This window comes from Staurois parvus, unplaced genomic scaffold, assembly GCF_062004578.1.
Source record: "Staurois parvus isolate SC_StPar_1 unplaced genomic scaffold, SC_StPar_1.0 ptg000209l, whole genome shotgun sequence".
Taxonomy (NCBI): domain Eukaryota; kingdom Metazoa; phylum Chordata; class Amphibia; order Anura; family Ranidae; genus Staurois; species Staurois parvus.
The window spans coordinates 2,235,323-2,248,121 of NW_028318005.1; the positions used below are offsets into that span (position 1 = coordinate 2,235,323).

Below are 12,799 nucleotides of genomic sequence, written 5' to 3' on the forward strand. Positions count from 1 at the left end.
CTCGACTACTGCAACTCCCTCCTCACTGGCCTGCCTCGCCGCTGGCTATCCCCGCTACAGTCGATCCTGAATACGGCTGCCAGACTCATTCACCTTTCCAACCACTCCATCTCTGCCACCCCCCTCTGCCAATCCCTCCACTGGCTTCCGATTGCGCAACGGATCAAATTCAAAATCCTAACACTGACATACAAAGCTGTCCACCATACTGCCCCGTACTACATCTCTGACCTAATATCCAAGTACCGCCCAGCACGCACACTCCGCTCCTCACAAGACCTCCTCTCTAGTTCCCTGGTCTCCTCCTCCCATGCCCACCTCCAGGACTTCTCAAGGGTGTCACCCATCCTCTGGAACTCCCTGCCCCAACCCATCAGATTATCACCTACTCTCCTCTCCTTTAGGCGCACCCTGAAAACCCATCTCTTCAGGGAAGCCTACCCCACCCCCTGCTAACTTGCCGACCTCCTCCACTCTTCCTACCACTCCATCCCCCACAGCTATCTCCTCCTGTGCCACCATCCCCTCCCTCCTAGATTGTAAGCTCGAAAGAGCAGGGCCCTCAATCCCCTCATGTTTTGCATTGTATTGTATTGTTCTGTCACATGTTCTGTCCCCCTTTGTAATGTACAGTGCTGAGCGAACCATTGGCGCTTTATAAATACTGTATAATAATAATAATCATTGAACAATGAAGGTTTGAGTAAAGCCACATTTGTATTGTAGGCATGCCACTGTAGAGAACAGAGATGCTTAATAACTATTAATATTCTGAGTGTATGATTTGCTTGCCCACACCAAATTGTGTTCCTGCATCTGTGCATGAGTGTTAGTAAATCAAGCCCAGTGCATGAAAACTGAACATCAACTCTCAGATCTTTGTCTGCTGACATCTGATTCCCGACACTTCAGCTGAAGACAACAGAAGTAGAGCTAAGTAAGGGAACGTGTAAAAACCTTACCTATGTGTGTCTCTCTCATATTAATGTTTTAGGACTTAACATTCAGATTCTTTCATATGCCCAGTCACTGAAAACTGTTTTAATTAGTCAGTTTTAGGAAGTTTAACCCCTTCGTGCCTAAGGGTAGAACAAATCATAACTCCTAAGTGCAATTTTGCAACCTCGACATGTGTTAGCAAAACTGTACATATCACAACTACTTTGTGCATCCAGGTGGATTATAGCTTGTTTTTCAGGACAAATTGGGCTTTCATTTGGTTGTAAATGGTAATAGATATCTCCCGATTTTTTTTTTTTATTATCAAAGTAAAACTGTCCCAAAATAGTACAAAAAATAAAAAACATTTTAAATTTAGCTGTATATTTCTTGTTACTACCATAATCTACCACCAAAGAACAACCCAAAATAATTTCTTCTGCTCCTGATGATCGCAGCGATACCACATGTGTGTGTCAGTTGTTGCTTGTACCCGTAGTACAGCCCAGAAACAGTAATGTACAATATGCTTTTTTTTATCCTGTCACTAACTGATACTGATACTAATTAACCACTAGCCTACAGGGCACTTATACCCCCTTCCTGCCCAGGCCAATTTCCAGCTTTCAGTGTTGTCACACTTTGAATGACAATTGCGCGGTCATACAACACTGTACCCATATAAAATTTTTATCATTTTGTTTTGTGACAGATAGAGCTTTAATTTGGTGGTATTTAATCACCTCTGGGTTTTTTATTTTTTCTTAAACAAACCAAAAACCACTAAAAAAAATTTTTCTTAGTTTTTGTTATAAACTTTTGTAAATAAGTGATTTTTCTCCTTCACTGATGTGCGCTAATGAGGCTGTAGTGATGGGCACTGATAGGCTGCACTGATGGACACTGATAGGTGGCACTGATGGGCACTGGTAAGTGGCACTGATGGGAATTGACAGGCAACACTGATGGGCACTGAAAGGCAGCACTGATACATGGCACTGACAGGCGGCACTGACTGGCACTGTTAGGTGGCACTGACTGGCACTGTTAGGCGGCACTGACGGGCACTGATAGGCAGCACTGACGCACACTGATAGGCAGCACTGACTGGCACTGATGGGTGACACTGAAAGGCAGCTCAGATGGGCACTGATATGTGGCATTGATGTGCACTGGTAGGCACTGAAATGTGGCACTGGTGAGCACTGACAGCTGGCACTGATGGACACTGACAGGTGGCACTGCTGGGGCTACACAGATCATCAGGGCACACTGATCATCAGTGCTCTGATGATCTGTGTACATGTCACCTCCGAGGAATGCCGATTATCAGCTCTCCTCTCCTCATGAGCTGTCAGCGTGACAGCTCATGAGGAGAGAAATGCCGATAACCGGCATTTCCCTGTTTACATGTGATCAGCTATGATTGGACACAGCTGATCACATGACCGAGCCGACATCTTCGGCTCTTTCCGTTGATTGGTGATACGCTGTCCGAGGGACACAGCGCACTGCCAAACTCCGCTCTGCATGCTCCCTGCATGCGCGGTTAGAATGGGGGGACGTCAGATGACCGCCTTGCACCCGTCATTGTACTATATGGCGGGTGGGAGGTGGTTAAAAATTAACAAAAAAAACCCTGACAAAAAAAAACTGACCCCGACCCTTGACCCTCCCTACCCCACTCTTTCCGGCTGTCTCCTAGTCTATCCACCTTTAGACAATCCCTGAAAACCTTTCTCTTTAAAGAAGCCTATCCTGCTTCTACTTAGTAAACCACCATTTATTTCCTCCATCAGCTCATCCCCCCACAGCTCTTACGGTTTGTATCACTCCACCCTTCCTCATAGATTGTAAGCTCTAACAAGCCGGGCCCTTTGTTTCCTCTTGTACCATATTGTATTGTAATTGTAAGGTCTACCTTCATTTTGTAAAGCGCTGCGCAGACTGTATAATAATTAAATACATTGCATGAACTAGGGTTTTTGTTTGGGACCGCTAATTTTGATTTCCTTACATCTTAGTCACTCTTTGTCTTAGGAACCAAAGGTAGATTGGAGGCTGAGGATCCTCTGATGCAGCAAGTTACAAACCATTAATAAGAAGGACCTCTTTCCAAGCCCAGCATTGTTTTGAATTTTCCTATGGTTATACCTAAAGTGGAAACTCTGTCAAACACTAACTATACCTAAATCTACTGCCACCCCCTTTCTGTATATTTACCTATACTAGGATGCTCTAGTCTGGTCACATGATCGGGTCCCAGCACCAGCTTCAGTGAAGCAGAGATCGCTGACAACAGCTGCAGAGCCTGGACAATGACATCACCCACAGGCTTACTATGGGGCATTTGTTGTCTGCTCTTCTTCCTCTACACTAAAGCCGATGCTGAGTCGTAATCATGTGACTGGACTGGAGCACTCTCAGAATAGGTAAGTATACAGATCTTTCTTTTCCACAGGGTAGATAGAAAAAGTTTAAAATTGGGGTGGTGAGTAGATTTAAAGCAGAACTCCAGGCAAAAACTTCTTTACATGTCCTTGTTGGTGATCTGCTACCTTCCCTGAATATTAGGGATGCACCGAAATTCTGGTGGCTGAAACGTTTCGGCCGAAAACACCCCTTTCAGCTGTCGGACGAAATAAAAAAAAGTACCGATACAGGTACCAAATAAACTCTGCCCCTCAAAACCGCCTGTCTGCCTGCCGCCGCTTGGTAGTTCAGTCTTATCTGAGAAACCATTGATCCTGGCGTTGGGCATAGAGATGAGTGAAGGAAAGATGGCCGCCACACATCTCTATGCCCTTGGAGGACCGATGTCACTTCCGGTACCGGCCATTTTTTTTTTAAAGCACTAGATCAATGCTTTTTTAAATCTAATACTTTACATTGCAGAGGAGAGATGAGGGGTCTTATTGACCTCACATCTCTCCATAAAGAGCACCTGTCACTAATTATTTCTATCACAAGGGATGCATGCATAGGAATAAAAGTGATTACAATTTTTTTAAAAGGACCAGTGCAAAAAAACCCAAACCATTAAAAATATATTTTTTAAAAGTTTAAAGTGCCCCCGACCCCGTGTTCAAACCACACATGTGAGGTATCGCCACGAACGTCGGAGCAAAAGCAATAATTCTCACACTAGACCTCCTCTGTAACTTTACACTGTAGAAATTTTTAAAGCATCACCCATGGAGATTTTTAAGTACCGCAGTTTCACACGAGCATGCGCAATTTTAACCTCCTTAGCGGTATTCCCGAGTGTAGCTCGGGGTACAATTTGAGTACCAAGAACGGTAACCCCGAGCTACACTCGGGCTTACCATGCGGCGTTGCTCAGGGAGTCCCTGCAGCACTTACCTTGTTCTTCGCTCCCACGATGTGTCCCCTGCAGCGTCCCCGGCCATCTCCTCCGGCCGATGCTCGCATCTGGCTTCAGTGTTCCGGTCCCTGTGACGTTGGGACGTATGGGCGCCGGAAGCAGCAGCAAATTTGAAATTTAAAAAAAACGTCATTTTTTAAAAAATGATTATTACATAGTAAAACATTGCTGTTTCAATGCATTTCACATACATTTTGTCCCTACTGCTTTGTCCTGTGCCCTTCCTGCGTCCCTTTACGTCAAAAGCAGTTTTAGACCGGCTAGAGAACAGCGATAGTAAATCAGAACCACTTGCAGAATTGAGTGATAATGATTCGTGGGGAAATTCGTCATCAGACACTGAAAACGATTTTGCGACTTTGCTCAGCGATGTGCGAATTTGCCTCTGCATTTCAAATTTCAGTGTTTTTGGTTTGATTATATTATTGAATTACATTTATTATTATTATATTATTATTTTTTATGATTTATTAAATTATAATTTATGATTTTGTGTTTCAAATTTTATCCTACCCGGGATGTTTACTAGACTCTTGTTCATACAGATTTCAGTGAGTTATTCCTAAAAATTACAGCCTACAATAAAAAACTACATATTTCCAAGCAAAAAAATGGTACCGCTTTCAGCACAAAAAATCGGAAATGATCATACCACCGAGGAGGTTAAAGCGTGACATGTTGGGTATCTATTTACTTGCCATAACATCCTCTTACATATTTTACAAAACAATTGGGGTATATATATATTTTTTTTTAATCAAAGTGTATTTTTTCCCCCAAAAAATATTCATTTTTAAAAACTGCGCATTTCGGTTTCGGTTTTCGGCCAAGTGCATTTTGAATTTTCGGTTTCGGCGCCCAAATTTTCATTTCGGTGCACCACTACTGAATATGTCATCCTCTGGTTCACTCTGTTGTTCCTCTGAAATAGCCTATTAATTTTCAAATCAAACTGTTAATTGTCTCTGGTTTCCTGTTTGTAAGACTGGTGGCTGCTATGCCTCCTATTTCCCCAGACACTGGCCTTGGCACATCCCGTCTGTAGTTCTTTCTCTAAGAAGCAGTGATGTAATTCAGCCCCACTTGCATGGTGGGTGGACCGAAACTCTCAGACACATTCAATATGTACAGGCCTAGTGTAAACTACTACATTAATTTCAATTCCCTGTGGATGATAGGAAGCGTAGTTTCCTTTTACAGTAGAGAAAGAAGAGAGGATATGGTGTAATCCCTGATGTTACACCTCCTCCTTGGCAGAGCAGATGCTGTTATCTTTTGAATGACAGAGATGAGGTCATGAAAATTCAATTAGACTTTTCTCCTAAATGGTAAGGAGTTTCAAAATTTTATTAACTGTTTAGTGTTTTCTATAATGGGTAATTTTGTGCCTATCCTGGACTTCTTTAAGTATATTAGTGTTTAACTGAATTTCCACTTTATTTGTGTGACTCATCTCATGTGGGTCAGGGAGGGAATCAAATGATGGAGGCATATACTATACATCTTTAGGCACACGATTCCACACAGAATTTAGGGTGCCATAAGAGTCTCAAGAGTACTACCTACTGCTAATGAATTTTGTTAAAGTCTGTATCCATGTGTAATTTAATTTCAATTTATCTTGGACGATGAACTCTGTAGAATGAAAAAAAATACATATGGCTTCAATTGTGATAGGTCTACTTAAAATCTTAGATAAGCCATATGTATTTTTTTTCATTCTGTCCAAAAGGGTGAGGTTGGCCCACACAAAGTTTTGCCTACAAGGCTCTACAGACCTTCATCCAGCCCTATACATATCGCTTGCAAGCATCTGCCAATGTATTGCCACCTTTAGACCACATTTTGGAAAGACATACAAAGCTCGAAACAGGTTTCAAGTTTTCATGTGTGTAATCTGTGGGGATGTAAGTTCTGGATTCCTTACACTTTTTTTGCCTAATTTTACTGAACTGATCTTTTATGGAAAATCTAGGCAAATGCTGTGAAATCTTACTTTTGATTTGGCAATATGGCACTTCGGCAAAAGAAAGAAATTGGTTATTAATTCATGCTTTTTATATTTGGGCCTGACTTATTTTAGGATAGATCAAAGTAGGAAAAGCAATATGTTGTAAGCGAACAACAAAAAAAGGACATGGATTGAGAAAGCAGTGCACTTTGCTGACTTTCTTCAAATATTTATTTTATTAAAAATTAAAGAAACATAAATTGGTCAATTTTTTTTGGCCAGGATACAGAAAATTCAAGAAAACAAAAAAAACCCCTCCATATCAACATATATTGTTTTAATGAATAACCTGTATTGCATGAGTTGGAATTTTACAATTAATTTAATTGATACAAAGAGTAATATTTTTTTCCTAATGTCTCCTATTTTACTGCAGGCCCTAGAAGAAAACATGAAACTGGAGTGTAAATGTCATGGTGTATCTGGATCCTGCACCACAAAAACATGCTGGACAACACTGCCAAAATTCAGAGAGGTGGGATTTATTCTGAAGGACAAATACAATGAAGCTGTTCAAGTCGAGCCAGTGCGTGCCAGCCGAAATAAGCGACCAATGTTTCTCAAGATTAAAAAGCCTTTGTCCTACCGCAAACCCATGGACACAGACTTGGTGTATATTGAAAAATCTCCAAATTATTGTGATGAAGACCCAGTGACTGGTAGCGTTGGGACACAAGGTCGCATGTGCAACAAGACAGCTCAACACGTCAGTGGTTGTGACTTAATGTGCTGTGGGAGAGGGTACAATACACACCAATACTCCCGGGTGTGGCAATGTAACTGTAAATTCCACTGGTGCTGTTATGTGAAATGTAACACATGCAGTGAACGAACAGAGGTGTTTACCTGTAAATGAGAAAATATCCTGGAACAGAATGCTTTACAGCTTCGGGAACTTTTGCCGTACATTTGCACAGAATTTCAAGCCACGTACCGCAAATTGGAGGCCTATTGCTCCTTTTGTCTTTTAGGAGCTCAAGCGAAACAGGCCCTTGTTGTCTTTCATTTGAAAACGATCGCGATCACTCATCCAGAGACAGCCTAACAATCTAGTAGATTCTTACTTACTGTCTTCTGATAGAGAGAAAATACTAGCACAGGGGCATAAAGATGAGGATAGAAAGGGCTCTCCATACCTTAATTCATTCAGTTATGCATTCCATAATGGAACCCACTTCAAACTGAGTGATGTTGTACAAGTAGGTGAAGCGTGTGTTCTGTTTTATTCTCTTTATCTGGATACACATGAATAGTCAGATGGATCAGATATTCATTGGTGGTTCACACCTAAAAGTTATTGGTTAGACATACTGGAATATAGGATATATCCTGGAAACAGAGGGATATGAAAAAACAGCTGCCTTTTTGAAAGGGAGATTAGAATGAGCTAACAATGAACATGTGTGAATTTCCGCTTCGAGTGTGCATTATACAGATTAAGGTTGTAAATGCTCAGAACTTTGTTACCACCACTTCAGATTGGCTGTAGTGTTTTTTATTTCTCCTGACCAATTTTTTTTCTTTCATTTTTCTTTTTTTTATAAGGCGCTGTTATATATATAAATATATATTAATTATTTTCGTTGGCACATGGACTATAAATATTAGCAATGAATATTTAACAATATATTTTAGAATAAACTAATATTAATTTATTTAATAAATAAACCTACTGCCATTTGCAACTGTTCTGTGCAAAAACAAATATAATTAATTAGGGAATTAAAATGCTGTCTTGGGAAACTGGAGATGTAAATAGTATATATAACTCAAATCCCACTTATAGCTGTGCACAAGGGATAATCTTGTTACTTTTACTTTTTCGTGGTGAAAGCAGACACCTTTACATTAATACTTTAATGCTGTTTGCTGCTAGCTGTCTGGACACTCATTTATCAATATTTAATTGTTTGGTTATGTTTATTTTTATTTTCTTTTTCTAAATTAAGTAATTGGATTCCATTTGTTGGAATGTTCCAGACAAAAAAAAAAAGGAAAAAAGGACCATATGGAAAAAAAAAAGAGTATATTTTGTAAGAGACTATTTTTATATGAATATTTTATTTATATTATGTCTGCTTGTATAATTCCATAATCATCAGTTTCTCAATAAATGACACCTTATATCAAATTTCCGGTGTTTGAAAAAATCAGTACAAATTTAGTCCGAAATACACAACTTCACAAAATATTTGCTGATTTCTTTTCAAATATTTTTTTTTGTAAATCAAAACCTCCACTTAAGATATATCTTTATTTCCCCCTTTAACTTTGGATTAACAACTAATAGATGGCGTGTGTGTTTCTTGTTAGGCACTTTGGCAGAATACACACAATAGACAAAGGTCATTTAACATTCATATGATCACATGGCTTACATTTGTGATTAGCATTAAATTTTTGCTCGCTGATCCCATTCGGAAGAGGAAAAAGAAAAATCCGAATTTGCTTCCCACATGCATCAGTCATTAAACTCTAGGTTTTCTGTTAGCAAATGTGCTGCGTATGCTGCCTATTAAATCTCTATATTGTGTTACTGTCAAATTTGATTTTATCAGTGACAGACTATAGACTATGACTGTACAAACTAACTTGACATACTCTGTCTGATTCTCACAGATAGCATACAAAGCCTACAGGTTTTTCAGCCAACTGCTTTGAGCGTTTGCCCACTTTGTGCCTTAAAAAAATAATATGCAATGTTAAATAATTTCACCGTAATAGCAATGCCATACAAAAAAACTCTCCTTACACACAATTAACAGTTACAGTATTTTTTTTTTTTAATCCTTAGGTCCATTATATTTTTGATTTCACAAACAGTGTTAGACCAGTGTACATCAATGTATAAGATGTCAGAATAGATTTTAGATTAAAATAATTTATTGTCAGACTACTGAGCTGGTAAAAAATAAAATGCAAATATTTTTATAAAGGTTTTTTTTTTGTTTTATTAACTACTGAAATATAATGCACAATGCTGTTAGTCCTGGTAAGAGGGTACAGAATGGGTGTTTCTTTGGACAAAATGGCTTCTCTATAGTTCACGGTGGATTTCATTCTCTTTCTGGAAAAAGCACCAATGGCTCTTTGGAAGTTGGAAATATTTTTGGGATTTTGAAAAAAAATGACTTAAGCAAAAATGACTTGTGTAAGATGGCTTCTTCCAGAATTTGTTGGGTTTTCTTTTTATTCAACAGTTAATTTACAGTGTGGGCTCATATCAGTTCCTCAATCCATTTTAGTTACAATAAAAACTTGGATCTCAAGCAGTTTATTTTTGTGTTGTTTATTGATGGTTGACCAAAATTTACTTCTTAAAGGGGCGGTCTCCAAAATTGTTGAGCTAATTTAACTACTGGCTTCTAAAATTTCTTGGTTCTCTCTAGTGAAAGTCCCATCACTGCTACCTCTTCCAAGGAAGATTCACACCTCCCACTGCAAAAGAAATAAAAAATCCAATACAAAGAATGAATTCCCCTTCTTTAGACTGCTGTAGGTAGGGAGAGCTGGGAATGGAAAAGTAATACTCAACCAATTAGTATATTTTGTGTTCCACTTGAAGGAAGAAGTAGCACAGTTTTCTTCAAAAGTGTTTCACAGCTGCAAAAACAGTTTATATTTTTAGGGGATATGCAAGACAACATTGAAAGTGAAGCCTTGAAATGGACACAGAGAGTACAGTCCATCTGGACGGGGCTTCACTTGTTCATGAAGGCATTGTTTTAGTGCACCAGTCCATCCTCTGCCTTTTGTCAGTTGTCTGATGATCGAAAAATCCATTCTGTTAAAAACCAAGTTCCAGCCTTCTCCCCAAAGGTCACCCCAACCTGTGTTTATTTTTTTATACTTACCTTTTTCACGTTTTCAGGCTAGTAACGTGACATACAGGGTAATCTTCCTTTTCATTTCCTCTCTGGCCTTGGGCAGGCCTCAGTAATGAAGAAAGCTTAGCTGACCTGCTGATATCAGCTCCTTTTTCTGCATCATTGTATTGTGACTCTGGGGCACTAAGGTGATGCTCCCTAACAGCCTGAACTCAAAGGAAGCTGATTGAATGACACTGGACATCATTCTACCCAGAAAAAGGGGAAGAGGACCATAGGAGAGAAGGTGAACATTGCCACCAGATCTACTTTTTATTTTTACAACAGGTGGGGTGAGGTATATAATAAAAAATATAGAAACCTGAAATTAAGCTTTAACTATTTGTAATGTAAGAGTGTTATACTGTAGTCTTCCTGATGTCTGCCTGTCATATCTAAGTGTAAACACTAAGAGGTTCAATAGAACCATGAATTACAGCAAACCAGCTGCTCACTGGACATGAGTCCCGTGAAGCTTCAAGGCATGATATTACCTTTATTCACAGAGCTTGATAACCTGTAGCTACCAGGCTCTGTAGAGCTGCCTAATCATGTGGCCACTGTAACTGGCTGTCATACTGGTCATATGATTGGAAGCTGATCCTGCCAGTTCCTGACCCTTAGTATAGACAAAGAGTCGGCTTTCAAAGCTCAGTCTCTGTGCTGGGAGTGTGCAGTGAGCATGCTCTTAGCACAGAAACCTGTGGTGCCTTTTTGTTAATGCCCATCCTCTTTTCCACCACACATATGTGTTAGATGGGTAGCAAGAGGTTTCAATCCTAATTGATCCTGAGCATCTTTTTAATCCTAATTAAAATCTCAGAATCAGTGTCCTGTACCACACATTGTGCAAGCACTGACAGCCCCTGACTACACATTATCCCTGATCTGCACCCTCTTTGTGTACTGGAAAATGTGGCTAGCAGTGGACCGTATGTCTCCCCATGACCTGTATACACAGAATATTACACAACATAGGAATATAAGACTCACCAAGAACACTATGTATTCTGTAGCCAATATACATCAATGGTCCATATCTGCCTCCCTTCTCCTTCAGTAGACACTGGATACTTTAAAGAGTCTCTCGGTTATAGTGAGTGGGGTTTTCGAACATTAGAGAAGATGCAGTATTTGCTGTCTAGCGTTAGCAGTTAACTGAATTCCCTTTGTCAAAGCACAACTCTAGATATAACTTCTCTGCTTTTAATGGAAGCTAAAGTCTAAAAAACAAAACCTATGAGCAGATAAGCTCTTTATTGAAGAGGAGACATGCAATGTACCTTCTGCAGTAAAAAAAGCAAAACATCTTATGCAGTAATATAAATGTACCTGCCTGCTCACAATCTTCTGCAGAATGTACAATGTCCTGCACATGTCCAGCTCAATGTACAGTACATTTCTGACACGGCACCTGTGCCAGGTCTAAAGAACTCCTGTGCATCCAAGGGAGTTGTATCATTCTGTGCTGGGCAATCAAAATGGCTGACCTGTCATCTGGAAAAAGTCGAAGGAGAAGAAGCCAGTGCCAGCAAGGGACCTCGCAAGTATTGGAGCAGAGGTAAGTAATGTGGGCTTTGGTTCTGCTTTAAAGTGTATGTAAACTTTTTTTAGTAGGGACAGATCAGGACCCCTTTCTGCCACATAATCCTAGTGACCATTATCACAGAGACATAAAATGATGAAAAGTCCTAAATTTTTAAGCTGTCACCAGAACAAGAGGTAAAGAAAAATCTTCCAATAAGGACCCCTGCCTTTGTGACAACCGTCTAAAGGGAATTTCCCTCAGTTTGTAGATATTTTCTCCCTTCTTTTTGTGCCTCCAGGACAGAAATTTAGGATACATCTCCCCACTAGGACACAAACAACAATAAACTGACAGGTGTTTTAACCCCCCCCCCAATTGTATGCAAAACTAAAAATAAAAGTTTGGAATTTTTTCATACAGAACCCTATGCAGTGAGAAAAGACAACTGGCAGATCACTGTGTTTGTATGTATTAAATATATAATGGTTAAACCCCTCCTTCAAGGTGCTGTCTTAGTCCCAATGGTGAGATACTGTATCCCTTCAGTTCCCATTCAGAAGACACAACTGAATGTAGGAGGACATCTTTCCAATGGAAGGGGAAAACCCCTCTTAGATAACTGTCAGCAGACAGGTATTCCCCACCACTTTCTGTCACAGTGGCAACTTTGGATTTGGTTTGCATTTCCTATCCCTTCCTGTTTTGGTGTCAATAGTCCTGGACAAGAAAGAAAGTGGAAAGTGGACCAGACAGTGACACTCAAGACGAACAAGATATACTAAAGGAAGAAGTCATAGCAGCAATTAAAGCTTTATCGAACAATAAGTCACCAGGTATCGATGGGATTCCAACTGAGTTAATTAGAGGCTCTGAAGGTGCTATCATAGCTCTTACTCAGCTATATCAATGGATCTGGAAGGAAAAACCATGGCCAACCGATTTCTAATATTGAAGAAAGGAGATGCCAAAGATTGTAACAATTACAGAACAAATTGTATTAATTCCACATGCTAGTAAAGTATTACTGAAAATATTGCAAAGCGGAATACAATCATACGTTGAGTGAGAAC

The 12,799-nt window shown here is 39.8% G+C and overlaps 1 protein-coding gene across 1 annotated transcript in view; it reads left to right on the forward strand.

Annotated features, from left to right (window-relative positions):
• LOC149461099 (protein Wnt-7a) overlaps nucleotides 1-9,604 on the forward strand; it is a 101,970-nt gene extending 92,366 nt beyond the window's left edge. Inside the window, exon 4 of the mRNA XM_089678689.1 lies at nucleotides 6,712-9,604. Coding sequence (XP_089534815.1) covers nucleotides 6,712-7,191 — 480 coding nt within the window. The 3' untranslated portion in view covers nucleotides 7,192-9,604. The remainder of the gene's footprint in view (nucleotides 1-6,711) is intronic.
• The last annotated feature ends 3,195 nt before the right edge of the window (nucleotides 9,605-12,799 follow it).